This window comes from Schistocerca serialis, chromosome 10 (assembly GCF_023864345.2).
Source record: "Schistocerca serialis cubense isolate TAMUIC-IGC-003099 chromosome 10, iqSchSeri2.2, whole genome shotgun sequence".
Lineage (NCBI taxonomy): Eukaryota > Metazoa > Arthropoda > Insecta > Orthoptera > Acrididae > Schistocerca > Schistocerca serialis.
In genome coordinates this window covers 147,092,477-147,114,138 of record NC_064647.1, presented here as the reverse complement: position 1 = coordinate 147,114,138, position 21,662 = coordinate 147,092,477, and the positions used below count along the sequence as shown (strand labels likewise).

Here is a 21,662-nt window from a genome sequence, read left to right as displayed (position 1 = left end):
TCATGTTACATATTGAATATGTTGCAATAGTGAGTGCTTTGTACTTACTACAGTGTGGCACAGCTTTACGAGGACATACATTGTTAGCAGATACATTAAAATGTACATAGTGCCCTATGTACAAAAGATATATTTCTATGCAGACATCACCTGGTCTGTAATTGCTAACACAACACACGTTCACATAAAATTGTTTTTCTTATTTTTGCACTAAGAATTTTAAGATATTTGATACATAACACAAGTGACGAGAACTTGATTTGACAGTTTTCTGCTTAATGTTGTGACCAACAGGTCTCTGCATTTGTGATACCTGTAGTTTTCAGCGTGTGACTTCTTGCATACTAACGATGTTTGTCGACACTAGTCAGCTACCACAGCTTAATAAACCAAAAGCTTGCTAGTACATTTGGTGAGGTGTGTGTACATTGAATATGTTCACTTTTCTCCAAATTCATGCACGTAAGGAAAGAACAGAAGGAATGTGTGCCGACTGGTGGTGTGAATTACTTGCTGGTTTGAGCTGAAGGAGACTCATTTAAACATTTTGTCTTCTTGTATACCATTTTAACACTTAATTTTTTTGGCTTTTCACTATCACAGCTTGTTGAACACTAATCCGCTGTACACCTAGTGCCTTCCAGCAAATTGCTTTGTTTCTCTGTAAATAGTAATAATCTGTAACATTATGTAAAATACTGGTTCCTTATTTAGAGTTTTGGCTCACTGGTTCAGTGTAGAATCGTCAAGACTAATACTCACAGGGCTGCCTGGCTCAGTCGTAGACTGGTAAAATTTAATGTGATGATAAGCACTGGAAATGTCTTATTATCAGAAAAAAAATTAAGACGCACAATTGTTTTGATTTTGCGTTAAATTTTAGATCATTCTGTAATTACCAAGAAAGCATGGTGGTATTTAAACCAACCTTTGGCTAATGCACTTACGCACAGCTGTCAGTAACTTCTAGAAACTAGAGTAGCTATAGCAAAGCAGCTTTCTTAGTATTTATTCCAGTTTGTGAAATGCATGGAACAGTGATTCATTAATTTTGCTTGCCTGGCACAGATATCAATACCATAGGAGAGACTCTACTATATAAGAATGTTAAAAAGCCACTGTGTTAGAGTATGGCATTTGGAATTACTGGCAAACAAGGATAATTGTTCTAATATTTTAGCATAAATTTCATAAGCAGGAAGGAAATAGTAGATGTGTTGACTGGGAGTGAAATGTAGATGGTTTACAAAAGTGGTCACTTTTAGAATCACCATCCGGTTTACACTGGAGAATGATTTGTATGCCTCAGTTTTGAGCAGTTACAAACTGTAGGTAAAAACTAAAGAAATTGCAAAAGGTGGCATTTTAAGGAGATGGGACGTGAATAAACTGAAAGAGCCAGGGGTTGTTCAGAGTTTGAGAGGGAGTGATTGACTAGAACAGGGAACAGGAATACAGGAGAAGATGGATAGGTAGCTTTGAGAGGTGAAATAGTGAAGGCAGCAGAGGGTCAGATAGGTAAAAAGACAAGGCCTAGTAGAAATCCTTAGGTAAACCAGGAGGTATTGAATTTATTGATGAATGGAGAAAATATAAAAATGAAGCAAATGAAAGGGAATACAAACATCTAAAAAATGAGACTGACAGGAAGTGCAAAATGGCTAAGCTAGACGACAAATGTAAGGATTTAGATTTGTATTATTTCATTGGGGAAAAGATAGATACCGCCTACAAGAAAATTAAAGAGGCCTTTGGACAAAAGAGAAACAAGTGTACGAATGTCAAGAGTACAGATGGAAAACCAGTTCTAAGCATAGAAGGGAAAGCAGACAGGAGTATACAGTGTGTCCATATATAGGGGAGACGAACTTGAAGGCGGTATTGTAGGAATGGAAGAGGACGTAGAAGAAGATGAGATCGGAGATATGATACGGAGAGAAGAATTTGACAGAGCACTGAAAGACTGAAGTCGAAACAAGGCCCCAGGAACAGATGATGTTGTGTCTGAACTACTTATAGCCTTGGGAGAACCACCACAACAAAACTCTTCAATCTGGTGTGCAAGATGTATGAGACAGGTGAAATATTCTCAGACTTCAAGAAGAATGTAATAATTCTAATTCCAAAGAAAGCAGGTGCTGACAGGTGTGAATATTACCAAACTATCAATTTAATAAGTCACATTTGCAAAAGATTAACATGAATTCTTTACAGAAGAATGGAAAAACTGATAGAAAACCACCTCAGGGGAAATCAGAGAAATGTAGAGTACGTGAGGCAGTACCGACTCTAGAACTTATCTTAGAAGACAGGTTAAGGAAAAGCAATGCCTACACTAATAGCATTAGAGAAAGCTTTTAACAGTGTTGACCGGAATACTCCCGGAAGGTAGCAGGAGTAAAACACAGTAAGCAAAAGGCTATTTACCGATTGCACAGAAACCAGACGGCAGTTACAAAAGTTGAGGAGCATGAAAGGGAAGCAGTGGCTGAGAAGGGAGTGAAACATGGTTGTAATCCATTGCTGATATTATTCAATCTGTACACTGATCAAGCAGTAAAGGAAACCAAAGAAAAATGTGAAGAAGGTACAGGGAGAAGAAATAAAAGTTTTGAGATTTGCCAATGACATTGTAATTATGTCACAGACAGCAAAGACTTGGAAGAGCCAGTTGAACAGAATGAACAGCATCTTGAAAGGAGGATATAAAATGAACATATACAAAAGAAAAACAGGATAATGGAATGTAGTCAAATTAAATCAGGTGATGCTAAGGGAACTAGGTTGGGAAATGGGACACGTAAAGCAGCAGATGAGTTCTGCTATTTCGGCAGCAAAATAATTGATGATGGCCAAACTAGAGAAGATATGAAATGAGACAAATTTAATAACATCGAATTTAGATTTGTGTTAAGAAGTCTTTTCTGAAGGTATCTGTCTGGAGTGTAGCCATGTATGGAAGTGAAACATGGATGATAAACAGCTTACACGAGAATAGAAGCTTTTGAAAAGGGGTGCTACAGGAGAATGCTGAAGATTCAATGGCTAGCAGGGAGAAAAGAAATTTGTGGCATAACCTGACTAGAAGAAGAGATTGGGATTGGTTGACAGGACACATTCCAAGACATCAAGGGATTACCAATTTAGTATTAGAGAAAAGTATAGGGAGTAAAATTGTACAGTGAGACCAAGAGATGAATACTGTACGCAGATTCAGAGGAACGTAAGTGGCAGTAGTTGTTTGAAGTAAAGAAGGCTGCACAGGATAGAGTAGCATGGAGAGCTGTATCAAACCAATTTTCGGTCTGACAACCACAACTACTACAGTTCTTGTCCGAGCACTGTGACTCAGATTCCAACATTAGAAACTTCAGTGGGTGATTTTACAAGAGGAACCATCTGTTGCACACAAGTCTACTTTGAAATTCTAAGAGTTGTGTGTTCATAGAGAACCCCAGAACATATTTCATTCAGTTGTATAGATATCACAGATATTGGGACTCATACAGAATTGTGTGCAGGTATTTCCAACATAGCATCCTCTGAATTGAAAATGAGCAACAGGGTAAATAATGCAGATACCAGGCATTCTCTACTAGGTTATTACTGTTGAGAAACGATGTATATACTCCACCTTTTTCAGAAATGCACTCAAATCGTAAGTTATATTATTCCGAATCTACAAGCATGCTGTTATACTTTAAAAAGACAGATATCGTATGCTGTAATAGCATGACACGCTTCAAGAATTTAGCACCATTCTCAGGTGTTGTGGGACATACACCTGCATTCTTTGGTGGCAGAAGATGTGTAGGAAATGTGTATCTGTGCATAAAATTAATCACAGGGTCATGAGGACAAGGGTGATGACTATACTAAAATGCAGAAAATACCTACTCTCAATACAGAGAGTATCTTCATGAAAAAATCTCATTTTGCACAAAAGACATTTAATTGAATTGTTTATTTTTTTCTGAATGTTTAACAATCTTTTCATGGGCTAATTCAGATTCCAAATATTCAGTTTCCTTCTGTCAGCATTTATACCCATTCACACACTGCACTGTGTAATGTAACTCACATTATAAAGGAGAATGTATAAGGTTATGTATTAACAGACAGAAGCACCTAATGAAAGCCAATTTTGCAAAGTACACTAGCAACCAATTATAAGTGGTAAGGTACACTCATTGTTTCTTAACTTATTACAAATTCTATTATATTAGCAAAAAGCATCTAAAAAAACATCACTCTTTCTCTTACACAATTCAGCTTCTGTTTTTATCCATTACTCTATATTAACTATTTATGCAACATACCTGATTTCAGAGAACACTGGCAGTGGTTTACATACTGGAAAAGTTAGTTCAGGTATGTTGGGAAACTCCATGCCAACTTTGTATAAACAGATTCCTCACAGAAAACAGCTGTGTCACCTACCTCAGAGGTTCTTGACTCTGTGATGAACAGCTTTTTTAGTAATTTAAATAACAATATCTGAATTATATCACATGTATACAATGGTTACTTATTTCAAGTTTAACTACAGCAAAAAAAAGAAGCAAAATTCATTAGGCCTAATAAAGGTGTCTTACTATTACCAAAAGTGTAGTGATGTACTGCACACATATTTGTAAAGACAGTATTAGCACTGAGTTTATAATAGTTAAAAAGGGACTCATAATTCATTAATGCAGTGCAATGCACTCATATTTCTGTCATCTGAATACCTGTGTGTGTGTGTGTGTGTGTGTGTGTGTGTGTGTGTGAACAGCTTTCCACCTCTACAATTAAAATTTTTAAATCTTACGTATGAAACAAGTCACTTTAGAAAACAGTTACTGGTAAACTATCCAGTGGGTACAATGAGTGTGGACACTACTGTAACAAACAAAGTGTGTTCCCTGAATGTTAGTAATTGGAAACCCTTGTTTTGATATTTGACTTCATCTGCATTATTCTGTATTCAAACACATTTGCCATTACAATCTTCGCATTTGCTAAGTTTTGCAGCACCTGGTAAATTATTTAGCAGCACACACACACACACACACACACACACACACACACACACACACACACACACACACCCTTGGCAATCTGCAAATAAACAATAATTTAACCACAGATCATAAACATCTGTCACAACAAGAATATGCATACATGAAACATACACTACTCAGGTTTTACTGTAAAATACCAGTAAACCAGAACAAGTTCAGATCTGATGCATGTGGTCCACCAGATAAAGAATTGTGTAAATTATGGGGAAAATATTAAGGTAATCATATATTGCCTTGCTCTTACGTATAACATCATACGATGGATGTAAAAAAATTAAGTTTAATTGTAACAGTTGACAGATAGTATTTAGTTATTGGTAACTTAAGTGCATTCAGTCAGTTGATGTAAATCCTATGTAGTGGGAATATCTTATGTAGGCTTATTGAATATGACTCAGAGTTTGTAACTTATTGCAAATACCATAATTATTTTGCAAATTCAGCACAGTAGTCTCACTGACCTGTAGAAGTAATAAAGTATTTCCCATACAGGAAAAATGTAAAAGAACCAAGAGATATAACACATGGCTTGTGGCATTGTTTTATATTTTCAACAAGTATATTCACAAATGTATAAAACAAAAATACACTATCAGAATTTAGAAACATTAAATTTCAGTTACAAAATGCAACATTGCTGCACAGAGCAGTCTCTCATATATACAAACCATATAATACTTAATACTTCTGTAGTAAAATTAAATACTTTGGTTGAGAAACAAAAGCTCTCAATCTTTCATATATGTCTATCACAGAATGCTGTGCATAACACGAACAACACATATTAGATGCGGGCGAGGTAGCGAAGAATTATTAACATTCAACATTATTTAAACACTCTAGCAAATAAATGGACTTTGCACCTAATTACATGAAATCAAATTTCGTTAAGAGGCTGCTGATTTTGTACACAAACAGAGCACTGTAAGCGAGTTACTAAAAACTGAAAGGCCTCCTGCAACTGCTAAAGCTTTGCTAGCACCACCGCGTAGGAAAAAATTCGCACACACAGAGACATCAATGAGATCTTCTGTTTTACAGAAAATTATGTTGCTCTGCATATTACATCTACTGATACGGAGTCCTGGGATTTACGTTTATCATCTCCGAGGTGCTCTTCCCACATTTTACATGGATGAACAGGAACACTATCCCCAGGAAAAGGCAGACGGATCCTACGACTATGTAGGCAATGCCAAGAAACGGATTTTTCCCACCTAGTAGCGACGTAGTTGATAATATCATGTATTTGGTGCCATTAAAGGCGTTTACTTGGTAGTTATATTGAACTCTTAGAGTGTAGTTACCACGAGGTAGTCCATCGACGTAACCGGTTGCATTATGGTTGACGAGCCGGTAGAGCTTCCTGAACTCGGGCAAGGCTGCAGTTCTCATCCACACAATGAGGTCCTCATTCTGGAAACCGTTGTTCTCCGGGTCGTCGGGATCGAGCTCGTAGACAGGTTTAGCCCAGCGGAGGGGTTTGGCGTAACCCTGGAAGGCTGCAGACAAGTTTCCGTTGGGTGCAGGTGGGTTGCGAAATTTGATTTGCTTGTCAGACGGCCAGGCGATTCCCTTGCGCAGCATTGGGACTTCCTGATTGTCCATCCGGTGTGAAAGAATCGTCAGTTTGTCACTGAAGAGTGAGTTGGCGATAGCACCGCAGGGAGCTATAGGCATTTTGTTGGTAGTGTCGTTCGTGTAGTCATACGGGCTGCAATCCTTCGAGGGAGGCTGATCGAGTTGGCCCAACAGCTGGTTGTCGTCACGTGACTTTACGTACCGCCGGTGGTTCTGGTAGAAATTGGACAGCCCATAGTACATGTACACCTTGCCGGCGAATTCTTCGGTAAGTGTGAAGTCCTCCTGACAGATGCACGTCCGGTTCTTGTCGATGACGTCGGAGCATCTTTCTGAGCCGTGAACTCGCTTATCCGGCAGGTACTCCTTACACTCGGTGTAATCGAGTGTGAATTCCTTTACTTCGTACGAAAAGTGCAGCAGACCTATACCGACAGGGATGAAGGCGATGCCGATGACGAAGAACGTTGGTAGCACTGTGCCGGCTGTCAATATCGGCTGCCATGCTGCCAACCGTTGCTGTTTGAAGGCGCTGTCTGCAGGTCGCTTAGACTTCACAACCGCCTCGTCGATATTAGTCATCATGGGTGGGTCCGTGCTGTGCTGCGTACTTTAACCCAGAGAGGTGCAATCCACGTTACCTTCACTGTCTGTGACACAGGCGAAGTTGTAGCCAGAATAGTGGGAACAACGCAGCAATTGTTTGTCACTGCACGCAAGTGCTTTCACCTTGGCCCCAGGCCAGATTTGGCAAACTACTGCTTTACTTTCTGCTCTCGTCGCAAACACATTCACACGCGACCGTACTAAATCAAGCACTAGGAACGACGTCTGTCACTTGGTTCAATTCGAATCTAGCACGAGAGGTAAACACGATACTGGTATGCATTCGGCAGCACGGCATTCACGTTACCTTGCAACGCCTCCCTTCGACTGACGCGACCTCACTCTTCTGCGCATGCGCAATGGCTGCCGCGGTTCTGACGTCAATATCGTCGATCGGGTGGGGGGACAGCATACAGCTGTGTCCCAACAGCGCCAGCGCAGGTTTGCGAACTGTGTTCTACAGTTGCCGGCTAATAACTAACGATCGGCAATTATCAGGAGATGTTGTGCAGGAATGTAACTCCGTTCTAGATTACGGAATGCTAGTTATCGCGCTTAATTTGTCCCAGCATACGACATTTCTAACCGAAAAGTCAGTAGTGCGTTACATTTGTCTTTATTCAAGTCTTTTGCTGTCATGTTAATTGACGATTTGAACATCGATCGACGAGTCTCACTGACGTCGTTTTAAAAATAAGAAAAAGTGAAAGTGCGGTCGGTGTGCGTTGGTCTGACCTCAATTTGCTTTTTCTGCGTGTTGAAACAAACAATGCAATAGTGCTGCTAGTATGATAGTTACTGGAACCTGAAAAAAAAAAAAAAAAATGTTCGTATAGATCAAGCACGTATAATTTTATACATCGAATATAAAGTACTCGGGTCAGTTTGCAGCGTCAGTGACGAATTACGGTTTCTTGCTCTGCTGAAAAGACCCCGCAAGGCTGGAGCACGTGATGTGGTGCACTTTGTTGTGCCTTTGTATTACTTCAAAGAATTTCAGCTTCCGACTATAGGCAACAATTTCTTGAAATAGTTCTAGTTAACTGCGAATTTTTTGTCCTGTAAAACCTCCACGAACGATTTCGTCATTAATGTCGTAGGGGGAGGGTTAGAAGGCTGCAGTCATGATAGGAAAAAAATTCCAGAAACCGACCTCACTTCGTGACCCGCAAGACGCATACCAGCCGTATTAATTCAGCGTCAGTTTGTAGGAAGCCGAAACAGGTAATGGATAATGGAAACTGACCTTTATATCCAGAGCCATTATACGTGGAATTTCAAAACAATTTCGTCTTCGGCGAAACTAAAACGAGTTTCCCTCGAAATCCCCGTCCACTAACTCTAGATTCCGGATACGATTTTGCTCGTGTTACTAAGGCACGCCCGCGAGACGTATACTATTTACGTGTTACAATGCATATTCAGTGTCTCTTGTCCCAGTGTCTAGATTATTTTGTGGTACTGGTGCTACGACAGCTGCTAATACTGCGAAATGCGAACTACTCTGCCATGCAGCGAAAACGGTCAGCTTGATGGCCACGAATTTTTGTTGGAAATCCAAATTGGGTTTACCGCCCGTTTGCGTTGTTGGTGGGTCTGTCTCCTGGACATATGCTATGGTAACAGAGGTCTTTTGCGTCTCCCTCTCCTATGATCTATTGCTTCCTTCTTAATGTTGCTATACGTGCTGCCCTACGGAGCATCATCCAGGATCTAAAATCTTTTCCACCCCCGGCCCCTCTTCACCTCAGATTCCTCTCTAAGACTGTTTTTATAAGCCCTTCCGTCTTTATAAATATATGTCCATTCCACTTTTGTTTCCTTCTTTTTATTAAATCCAGTAATGTCTGCTCACCCATTCTTCTCAGTGCTTCCACAGTTTTGAATTTTCTACACAAAACACGATTATTAGTCTTTTCCTCGAAGTTTTATAGGGAAAAAAAGTGGTTCAAATCGCTCTGAGCACTATGGGACTTAACATCTGAGGTCATCAGTGCCCTAGACTTAAAACTACTTAAACGTAAGAACATCACACACATCCATGCCCGAGGCAGGATTCGAACCTGCGACCGTAGCAGCCGCGCGGTTCCGGACTGAAGCTCCTAGACCGCTCGTCCACAACGGCCGGCGAAGCTTTGTCCATATTGTTGCAGAAAACTCTCCTTTTCTTACAAAAAGCCTCTTTCGCCATTGTTATCGTGCTTTTAATTTCAGTACCGCTTACCAGTCGGTTGCTAAACTGCTCTCTAGGTATTTAAAGCTTTACACATTTCTCCATTCAGGTTTATCTTTATCCCTTTATTTCCTTCTAGTGCCATAACTTTTATTGTCTTTGTATTCATTTTTCATTTCGTAACTAGTTCCTTTAGCTTCAGTGGCATTCACTATATCCTGTATTTTTTTCTCATCTGTTGCTAGAAGGACTACGTCGTTTGCAAACTCCATATTCTTCTTCTTCCAGTTATTGCCCCATTGTCATCTAGGGGGTAGGGGTCAGCCATATTTTCTAATTTTACATTGAATAGGATAGGAGACAACCACCGTGACGTGTATGGCGGAGGATACGTCCCACTGTATTAGTTGTAAGAGCTTTTTCCCGTTCCATTCTCGGATGAAGAACTGGAAAAATGATTGCTTAAATGTCTCGGTGCCGTAAATAATATAATCTTATCCTCACGATATCTTTGGGTGCGGTAAGTAGGGTATTGTTATATATTCCTAGAGTCATCTTTTTAATATCGGTTCTTGAAACTTTGTTAAAAGACTTTCTAGGGATAGACAGAAACTATCTTGAAATACCTGCCAATTCAGTATCTCTGTGACACTTTCCCACTGTTCAAACTAACCTGCGACCATTCGTGCTGCCCTTCTCTGGATACGTTCAGTATCCCCTGTTAGACCTATTTGACACGGAATCCAAACACTTGAACCATTTTTTAGGGTGGGTTGCAGGAGTGATCTGTAGCCAGTCTCCCTTGTAGAGTGATTGCCTTTTTCGCAGAATCCTATCAATGAAAAGAAATGTGCCACTTACTTTACATAGACTGAGCCTTTGTCATATTTCTAGTAAGTGTTACACCAGATCTTTGTATGAACTGACTGATTCCAGTGGCGACTCATTAACATTATAGTCGTAGGATACAAAGTCTTTTCGTTATGTGATGTGCACAATTTTATATTTCTGAACATTTAAAGCAAATTGGCAATCTTTGCAACACTTTGACATCTGAATGTTAATGCAGCTTCTTTCAGACAGTATTTTTGTGCAGTTCATTTGCGATTCCATTCCCTGCGACCCCTTGCTTCCTTCTTGATGCTGCTGTATGTGCTGTCGTTCGTCACATCATCCAGAGAAAACCCAGAATGAAGTCTGACACTTGTGCGGCACTGTTTCAAGAGGGGGAGACCCCGGAGATGCAAACGTGTAAATCGTTCAGTTCAGAGAGGCCATAAAGACCGGTGGGTTACAATAATGTATATTCTCGGAATTAAAAAGTTGATGTGAAATTTTAATTGACCCCCGCGCCCTCCTTTAATGAGATCTGAGGGACCCTTACTCCACGCCCCATTATGAGCTCACACAATTAATGGAGGCCCCATTATCAGATAGACGAGGAAGCAGGCACAGGACGAATTCAGAGACGCGCTGCTAGCGCGTAACACGTCGGTAAAGCCTGTAAGAAAGTGTAACACAAGTGCTCGTGGAATTGCAGTGGGAAACCTCGGAAGAGAGATGACGTAGTTAACGCTGGATAAGTTTTCGGAATCTGTGGTCGAAGAAGACTCTGTGGTGTCACCGCCAGACACCACACTTGCTAGGTGGTAGCTTTAAATCGGCCGCGGTCCACTAGTACATGTCGGACCCGCGTGTCGCCACTGTGTGATCGCAGACCGAGCGCCACCACAAGGCAGGTCTCGAGATACGGACTAGCACTCGCCCCAGTTGTACGACGACTTTGCTAGCGACTACACTGACGAAGCCTTTCTCTCATTTGCCGAGAGACAGTTAGAATAGCCTTCAGCTAAGTCAATGGCTACGACCTAGCAAGGCGCCATTAGTAACATTGCATGTATCTATGGAGTCTCACTTCTATCGCCACAATCTCCAGATGTACCACAAGGACGGATTAAAGTTAAGTATTCCAGAAGCTACGTACTTTTCTTTATAGCATTCATTACGTATCCTGTTTCAGACCTCACGCCATCCTGCTTTAGCTTAGCGCGTGCCTTTCGGCTTCCTCTCATTGTGTCTAGGCTGTCTTGTCTAGACACAACAGACTCTGTGACCATTATGTTCACACCGTCGCGTACGTCCTGTACGGATCACGAGGAACACATAGGAACGATTAGAGCGCGTACGGAGACGCACGAATAACACACGAATGGAATAGGACAGGAACTCGATAATACTGCTACCATGTATCCTTGGCCATGCACTGTAAAGTGGCTTGTGGCCTGCGAGTAGAGGTAGACCTCCGTTCTATACAAACCACTGTTACTTTTCACGCAAGGAAGTTTCACAGTTGCAGTATTAATTCTGAAAATAAAATTGATATTAATTAGATTTATTGCACTTTTATGTGAAATTTACTGTCGGAAAAAGTTGCTACATCAAAAAGCAATAATGTAGGGTATTGAAATTTCCGGAATACATTTGTCTACGTAAGATATATACGTGATTAACATTGCAAGTTCACTAACGTAAGCGCTAGGTAAGCCACTGAAATCCAATATACTGGTGCATTACTGTTGTACCTCCCCAGAACGTTGAATGCATACATGCAGACGTGCGTGCATTATGTTGTACAGGTGCCGGACGCCAGTTTGTGGGATGGAGTTCCGTGCCCATTGCACGCGGTCCGTCCACACAGAGACGGTTAACGCTGTTTGTGGGTGACGCAGGAGTTGCCGACCGTAAATATCCCATGGCCCTGAGCACTATGGGACTTAACATCTGAGGTCATCAGTCCCCTAGAACTTAGAACTACTTAAACCTAACTAACCTAAGGACATCACCCATGTCCATGCCCGAGGCAGGATTCGAACCTGCGACCGTAGCAGTCGCGCGGTTCCGGACTAAAGCGCCTAGAACTGCTCGGCCATCGCGGCCGGCTGATATCCCATATGTGCGCGATTGTAAGCAGATCTGGTGATCGAGCAGGCCATGCATGCTCTGTAGAGAATGATGGTGTAGCAGGACTTTGAATTTCGCCGCGCTACACTCGTTCCCTCACATATACACTCCTGGAAATTGAAATAAGAACACCGTGAATTCATTGTCCCAGGAAGGGGAAACTTTATTGACACATTCCTGGGGTCAGATACATCACATGATCACACTGACAGAACCACAGGCACATAGACACAGGCAACAGAGCATGCACAATGTCGGCACTAGTACAGTGTATATCCACCTTTCGCAGCAATGCAGGCTGCTATTCTCCCATGGAGACGATCGTAGAGATGCTGGATGTAGTCCTGTGGAACGGCTTGCCATGCCATTTCCACCTGGCGCCTCAGTTGGACCAGCGTTCGTGCTGGACGTGCAGACCGCGTGAGACGACGCTTCATCCAGTCCCAAACATGCTCAATGGGGGACAGATCCGGAGATCTTGCTGGCCAGGGTAGTTGACTTACACCTTCTAGAGCACGTTGGGTGGCACGGGATACATGCGGACGTGCATTGTCCTGTTGGAACAGCAAGTTCCCTTGCCGGTCTAGGAATGGTAGAACGATGGGTTCGATGACGGTTTGGATGTACCGTGCACTATTCAATGTCCCCTCGACGATCACCAGTGGTGTACGGCCAGTGTAGGAGATCGCTCCCCACACCATGATGCCGGGTTTGGCCCTGTGTGCCTCGGTCGTATGCAGTCCTGATTGTGGCGCTCACCTGCACGGCGCCAAACACGCATACGACCATCATTGGCGCAAAGGCAGAAGCGACTCTCATCGCTGAAGACGACACGTCTCCATTCGTCCCTCCATTCACGCCTGTCGCGACACCACTGGAGGCGGGCTGCACGATGTTGGGGCGTGAGCGGAAGACGGCCTAACGGTGTGCAGGACCGTAGCCCAGCTTCATGGAGACGCTTGCGAATGGTCCTCGCCGATACCCCAGGAGCAACAGTGTCCCTAATTTGCTGGGAAGTGGCGGTGCGGTCCCCTACGGCACTGCGTAGGATCCTACAGTCTTGGCGTGCATCCGTGCGTCGCTGCGGTCCGGTCCCAGGTCGACGGGCACGTGCACCTTCCGCCGACCACTGGCGACAACATCGATGTACTGTGGAGACCTCACGCCCCACGTGTTGAGCAATTCGGCGGTACGTCCACCCGGCCTCCCGCATGCCCACTATACGCCCTCGCTCAAAGTCCGTCAACTGCACATACGGTTCACTTCCACGCTGTCGCAGCATGCTACCAGTGTTAAAGACTGCGATGGAGCTCCGTATGCCACGGCAAACTGGCTGACACTGACGGCGGCGGTGCACAAATGCTGCGCAGCTAGCGCCATTCGACGGCCAACACCGCGGTTCCTGGTGTGTCCGCTGTGCCGTGCGTGTGATCATTGCTTGTACAGCCCTCTCGCAGTGTCCGGAGCAAGTATGGTGGGTCTGACACACCGGTGTCAATGTGTTCTTTTTTTCATTTCCAGGAGTGTAACTTATACAGTCGCAGCTGTATGAGCGCTCGACGGCAGAGAAAATATTTATAAGAAAATGAAGGTACAAAAATTGTAACTGTTTTTGTTTTCTACCCGCTATTGTCTCTTGAGAGCGAAAGCTTAACTTCACTTATTCGATAGTCTTGGTATGATTCAGACGTAAAAACTTATTCGTTAGTCTTGGTCTGATTAAGACGTAAAAAACTTATAGATGTGCAGACATATAGTACTGTGGAAGCTTGTATGAAATTTGGAGGATGGAAGCAGCCGTAAAATACATTGCATTCAAGATCAAGATGGCTTTAATTTGTAGACATTAGTAATTCCTGGGCGATGAAATTTACTGCAATATTTTGGAGCAGCTACGACTTTTTCATCCAGAAATGAAGCAGGAGATCGTTGGAGAACAAGACCTGAACGCCGCACGAGAGAAGACATATTAACTTGGTAATGAATGTACTCTTATCTACGCCATTTCCCCTGTTAGTCACATTTTGTTATTCTCTGTTCTCTTTCAAATAATTATTGTAGTGGAAATTGGTTTGACTTTTGCTCAGAAACGCCACAAGGACCACCCCAACAATAGCTTTTCCGAATCACGAAGTCCGATAGCTTTTCTGTAATACGAAGTCCGATTTGCATTTCATTCTTTCCCTTTTTGACGGTTATTAACGATTTTAAAACCCCCTTTTTGTTCACCATTTCTTTCCTCATTTTCAACCTTTTCATTTCTTCTATTTTTCTTTTTTATTAGCCATTACATTGGGTTACAACAGCGGTATGTGGGGTAGTGTTGTCCCGTTGGAAAAGAGCCCCTGGAATGCTGTTCATTAACGGCGGCGTAACAGTCGAATCACCAGACTGACGTTCAAATTTGCAGTCAGGTGCCAGAGATAACCACGAGAGTGATCCTGCTGTCATACGAACTCCCACCCGTGACCCTCAAGGTGTGGGTCCAGTGTGTGTACCACGCAGACAGCTTGGTTGCATCTGGCCTCCATCTAATACACGGCCATCACTGGCACCGAGGCAGAACCAGATTTCTTCTTCCCTCCAATGAGCTCTCGCTTGGTACTACTGAAGTCGCAGATGGCGACGGTTTGAGGTCAGTGGAATGCACGGTGCAGGTCGTCTGTCTCGGAGCTGTCCTTGAAGTAATCGATTTGTAACAGTTCGTTGTGTCGCTGTGGTGCCACCTGCTGCAGAGCCCCACACCGAACAAGGTGGCCGCCCCTTTAGATAGTGCCACGTGGCCGTCCGGAGCCCGGTCTTCTTGCAACCGTGCGAGGGGGGGGGGGGGGGGGGGGGGCAAAAGAAACCGGATTGTTGTCAAAAAAATTTATTGATGAACCTTTTTACAAAATTACTTCAGCCACCTTCAAAATACTCTCCCTTACATGCGATGCACTTGCCAAGTCTCTTTTCCCACTGTTGGAAGCATGTTTGGAACTCTTCAAGTTTGATATTGTCCAGTGCCCTTTGCGAAGCTGTTTTTACCGCCTCCACATCGTCATAACTCTCCCCTTTTAGCGTTTTTTTCATTCGTGGAAATAGGAAAAAGTCGCACGGGGCTATGTCCTGCGAATACGGAGCGTGGGGAACGACAGACCACCTCTGAGATGCCAATAGTGGGTCACTCGTTAGGCCGTGTGTGCTGGAGTGTTGTCGTGATGCAGAAACCAGTCACTTGATCGCCAAAGTTCCGGGCGTTTCCTCCTCACATCCTCTCGCAGACGCCTTAAAACATCCCAAGTAAAAGTGCTGGTTAACAGTCTGGCCAGGGGGTACGAATTCCCGATGCACAGTTCCACGAACCTCAAAAAAAGACAATGATCATCGTCTTCACATTTGACCTCACTTGCCTTGCTTTTTTTGGTCTGGGGAGTTGGGAGTCCTCCACTGGCTCGACGCTTGCTTGGTTTCTGGGTCATACCCGTAACACCAACTCTCATCCCCTTTAATGACTTTGTTCAAGAAGTTTGGATCACGTGCAATCTCTGTTTTCAAGTCCTGACACACATTCACGCGGATGGTTTTTTGCTCCTGTGTGAGAAGGCGCGGAACAAATTTAGCAGCAACACGTCTCATGTGCAAATCCTCACTCAAAATCCGCTGGCACGAGCTCCAACTGATTCCTGTCTCTGTTGAAATTTGGTCGATCAAAAAAAATGGTTCAAATGGCTCTGAGCACTATGCGACTCAACTGCTGAGGTCATCAGTCGCCTAGAACTTAGAACTAATTAAACCTAACTAACCTAAGGACATCACACACATCCATGCCCGAGGCAGGATTCGAACCTGCGACCGTAGCGGTCACGCGGTTCCAGACTGAAGCGCCTTTAACCGCACGGCCACACCGGCCGGCTTTGGTCGATCGTTTGGCGACGATCCTCCTTGATCTTTTGGCGGACCTTTTCAATGTTCTCCTCATTTCGCGATGTTGAAGGGCGTCCAGAATAAGCTTGGTCTTCAACACACATCTCACCACGTTTAAAGCTCCCAAACCACTCGAAAACCTGGGTGCGGCTCATAGCGTCCTCCTGGAAAGCTTCCTGAAGCATTTGGTTTGTCTCCGTTGCAGTTTTTTTAAGCAGGAAACAAAATTTCACACACACTCTTTGCTCTTTTAAAGTTGCCATAACGACTTCGCAGAGGTAACTCGCCAACAGTCAGAGAAACACAATACCACACTTGCACGTTCAGTTCTACACTGACGCCGTCTGCACAGCTGTTTCATGAAGGTCTTTACTAACTCCATCTAGTGTGAGTACCGTGCACTACGTCTACGAGTGGCGGCGCCCTCGGAGTCCGGTTTCTTTTGGGTCCCCCCTCGTATATTCTCGCGACTACAGCTCCTAGCAATCATGTACCGTGGCTACATTCCTGCCAAGTCTTTCTACGATATCGCAGAAGGAATGTCGAGCTTCTCGTAACCCTATTACACGACTTCGTTCAAACTCAGTGAGATGATAATAGCGTCATTGCCGCATTAAAAGCATTAACCACTCACCACGTCGAATCTCAAAAGTAACTAACGCTCACGGCCGTTCTAGAGTGTATTTAAAGCAAACCTGATTTGCATGATAATGACGCTACTAGCGCCACTCTTATGCGACGGACGCGAAATTTGAATAATCATTTTTAAGGGGACCACATGTTGGTTCAGGTCGAAATAAATCGATTTTGGTTTTCATCATATTTCATTAGATTAAGGTTTTATTTAAGTACTCTGAAAACGATTTTGCTGAAAACATATTTTTCGAGCATTTAAAGAGCATTTTCCTACCACATGTCTTTATCTGCCACGCCCACTTTTCTGCATATATTTTAGATCTTTATATCCCCTACATTCTACGTTAGGAATTTTTTTTTACTCCCGTGTGTATTGGCTATCCTTGGAATGCAACGGTCGGTATTCTTTTGTTTCTGCTGTTTGTAAACAACACGCTTTCAAACACGCGGTTAGTTTTGTTCAAGTGCGATTGTGAGTAGTTACAGAAAACTTGCAGGTATACTATGGGCAGGAAATTGGGGGAAATAAAGAAAATCTGGAGGCAATGAAGAGAGATGTTTGGGCCATATTCTTCCACAAGTCCTCTACTGATGATAAGCCATGTCATGGATTGTGTCCATCAGGAGAAAATTCTTGGTGCAAATACAATAGGGCTCAGCCAACTGGAGAATCATATTCTCATCAGCATTCTCTTCCTGCTGCTGTTATTAGAGCAATTAAACCTATTTTCAGAGACTTGGCTCATCCTGACCTTCTAAGGAAATATCTGCATGGGCCGACGCAGAACCCAAATGAATGTTTCAACAGAATAATTTGGAACTGCCTACCCAAAACTGTATTTGTAGGCGTGCATACAATGAAACTAAGAGTTCACGATGCTGTTATTACATTCAGTTGTGGTAATATTGGAAAGTGGTGGGTACTGAAAAAGCTGGGAATTAATCCTGGTGAAGATATTATCACTGAGCTGCAACATTGCGATAAAATGATGCCGATGCAGACAGGTCTGCATCTAATATGGCCAAGAAGGATAAAAAGAAGCTGGAAGACCTGCTCGAGGCCAAAGAAAAGCCATCATATGCTGCAGGACAGTTTTAATTAACTGTAGGTAACAAATTTCAAAAGTTTTTTCTTTAAAGTAAATTGCCCGCAAACTAAAATTTTCAGTACATACGCCCCTTTAAATCAGAAACTATCATAGATAAATGAATGAAATTTTCAGATACTCTGCATACCATAGGAAGCCACCTCTGGTAATACATTAATTAATATTCCCCCATTAGGAAGTTTACACAAAAATAATTTCTGCAGAAAAAACTTAATATTTCTTGTTAATAAATTAAAAAAAGTATTTCTTAAATACTATAAAATGGATAAAGTAGATTTTAGTACAGTTGACTCTATTAGCATCATGTAATATACAGTAAAAATATTAAGGCCTGCGTCAAATAGTTTTTTCAGAAATGGGTCAAATACTTGCCTAAATTGCCATGGGTTTCATAGGCAGAGTGTGGCCCCCTTAAGATGTAGAAACACGCCGACCAACTTTCGTTCATGTCGCACAACCCTTTCTCGGTGTTACGATATTTTTTCAGTCAGTGTGTACTGATGAAAAATATTATTTAAAGGCAAGAAAACATTTTATTAGCTTTGTAATTACACCCTGGATACGAAAAAAAAACACATTTACTGTAAGAAAAAACACAGAAGTTACACACAAGCCAAGAATAAAGATATTGACAGCAGAGTCATGGAGCAGCACATAAATATAGACGTCAAGGAATTTTTTCTTTTCTATTAACACTTCCTCCAAAAGAAAAAATCATGAAATTATTGCTTTGTCTCTTGCATGCCAATTTCTGAACATAGAAAATTAAATCGAACTCGTTCAAGAGGTTTCGTCAAAATATCTGCCAACTGGTTGTGTCCATCAATGTGTTCCAAGAAAATCTCACCGTTCAGATATCTTTCACGAACATAGAAATGTCGGACCTCTATATGTTTAGAACGTCGATGATATTTTGGATTTTTTGCAACTTCAATGCACTAGCATTGTCAATGTAAAGAACTGGAGGCTGCCCCGACATTTCCACTAATTCTGACAGCAGACGACGTAACCAAACTAACTCTTTTGCTCCTTCACTAGCTGCAATTATTTCCGCCTCGGTTGTGGATGTGGCCACTACTTTCTGCAACTGACTTGTCCATGACACTGCACCACCTGAGTACTTTGCAAGAATTCCAGTTGTTGAGCGCCTTGTCCGGTTATCACCTGCGAAATCTGCATCAGCGTAAATCTTTAACTCTTCTTTTTTATTATATACAATTCCAAAATTTAAGGTCCCTTTCAAATACCGGAAAATGCGCTTTACTCTATTCCAGTCTTCAGTGGTTGGTTTCTCCATAGCTCGAGCAGCTTTATTGACTGCAAAAGTGATGTCTGGACGAGTTACTGTTGAAAGGTACATGAGACAACCAATTGCTTCACGGTAGGGTACAGATGACGAAACTTCTTCGTTTTGATTATTGTCCTCACGTCCAATAGGAGTTGAGATTGTATTGCATTCTGCCATTCGAAATCTTTGCAGAATTTATTCTGTGTATTTCTCTTGACTTATCATTATTGCTCCATCTTCATATTGCTTTATTTTTATGCCAAGAAAATTGTCAAAACTGCCAGTTGTTATTTCGAATTCATGTTGTAAAACATCCATAAAAACAGCAATTTCTTTCTTGTTACTGCCGACAATCAGGCCATCATCAACGTACACTCCTGGAAATTGAAATAAGAACACCGTGAATTCATTGTCCCAGGAAGGGGAAACTTTATTGACACATTCCTGGGGTCAGATACATCACATGATCACACTGACAGAACCACAGGCACATAGACACAGGCAACAGAGCATGCACAATGTCGGCACTAGTACAGTGTATATCCACCTTTCGCAGCAATGCAGGCTGCTATTCTCCCATGGAGACGATTGTAGAGATGCTGGATGTAGTCCTGTGGAACGGCTTGCCATGCCATTTCCACCTGGCGCCTCAGTTGGACCAGCGTTCGTGCTGGACGTGCAGACCGCGTGAGACGACGCTTCATCCAGTCCCAAACATGCTCAATGGGGGACAGATCCGGAGATCTTGCTGGCCAGGGTAGTTGACTTACACCTTCTAGAGCACGTTGGGTGGCACGGGATACATGCGGACGTGCATTGTCCTGTTGGAACAGCAAGTTCCCTTGCCGGTCTAGGAATGGTAGAACGATGGGTTCGATGACGGTTTGGATGTACCGTGCACTATTCAGTGTCCCCTCGACGATCACCAGTGGTGTACGGCCAGTGTAGGAGATCGCTCCCCACACCATGATGCCGGGTGTTGGCCCTGTGTGCCTCGGTCGTATGCAGTCCTGATTGTGGCGCTCACCTGCACGGCGCCAAACACGCATACGACCATCATTGGCACCAAGGCAGAAGCGACTCTCATCGCTGAAGACGACACGTCTCCATTCGTCCCTCCATTCACGCCTGTCGCGACACCACTGGAGGCGGGCTGCACGATGTTGGGGCGTGAGCGGAAGACGGCCTAACGGTGTGCGGGACCGTAGCCCAGCTTCATAGAGACGGTTGCGAATGGTCCTCGCCGATACCCCAGGAGCAACAGTGTTCCTAATTTGCTGGGAAGTGGCGGTGCGGTCCCCTACGGCACTGCGTAGGATCCTACGGTCTTGGCGTGCATCCGTGCGCCGCTGCGGTCCGGTCCCAGGTCGACGGGCACGTGCACCTTCCGCCGACCACTGGCGACAACATCGATGTACTGTGGAGACCTCACGCCCCACGTGTTGAGCAATTCGGCGGTACGTCCACCCGGCCTCCCGCATGCCCACTATACGCCCTCGCTCAAAGTCCGTCAACTGCACATACGGTTCACGTCCACGCTGTCGCGGCATGCTACCAGTGTTAAAGACTGCGATGGAGCTCCGTATGCCACGGCAAACTGGCTGACACTGACGGCGGCGGTGCACAAATGCTGCGCAGCTAGCGCCATTCGACGGCCAACACCGCGGTTCCTGGTATGTCCGCTGTGCCGTGCGTGTGATCATTGCTTGTACAGCCCTCTCGCAGTGTCCGGAGCAAGTATGGTGGGTCTGACACACCGGTGTCAATATGTTCTTTTTTCCATTTCCAGGGGTGTAGATTGCCACATAAGGGCTATTTCCATTTTGTCTACGATAAAATAGGCATGGCTCTGCATCACTGTTTGAAAAACCAGCTTTCTTCATGAACTCAACAAAACGTTTGTTCCAGCAACGTGGCGCTTGCTTCGACCCATAAAGACCTTTTTTTAAGAAACATACTCGGCCTGTACCATCTTCGAAACCTTCTGGTTGTTCCATATATACTTCATCTTCAAGTATTCCATTCAAAAAAGCTGTCTTTAGATCGAATTGTTCTAGCAGCATTTTCTTTGAAGCAGCTACAGCCAACAGAGTTCGTATGGTGTCATAACTTGCCACAGGGCTAAAGGCGTCTTCATAATTAATTCCTGCTTTCTGAATACAGCCTTTTGCAACCAGTCTGGCTTTAAAGCTAGTACCTCCATTGACTGCGACCTTTCGCCGTAGAACCCAGCGGTTTTGCAATACTTTGGCATTCTTCGGACGGTCAACCAGCACCCAGGTATTGTTTTCCTTAAGTGATTGAAGTTCTTCACTAATAGCTTGCATCCATTCTTCCTT

General features: G+C 43.4%; 2 protein-coding genes across 2 annotated transcripts in view; one reads left to right on the top strand and one right to left on the bottom strand.

Moving 5' to 3' along the window:
• The window catches only part of LOC126425154 (centrosomal protein of 164 kDa), a 688,023-nt gene that overhangs the window by 334,403 nt on the left and 331,958 nt on the right, over positions 1 to 21,662 (top strand). The gene's annotated exons all lie outside the window — the stretch shown is intronic.
• Positions 3,946 to 7,588, bottom strand: LOC126425155 (cell cycle control protein 50A). Its single transcript, XM_050088106.1, has one exon. It carries the CDS (start codon positions 7,227 to 7,229, stop codon positions 6,132 to 6,134), a length of 1,098 nt encoding a protein of 365 aa, XP_049944063.1. The 5' UTR covers positions 7,230 to 7,588; the 3' UTR covers positions 3,946 to 6,131.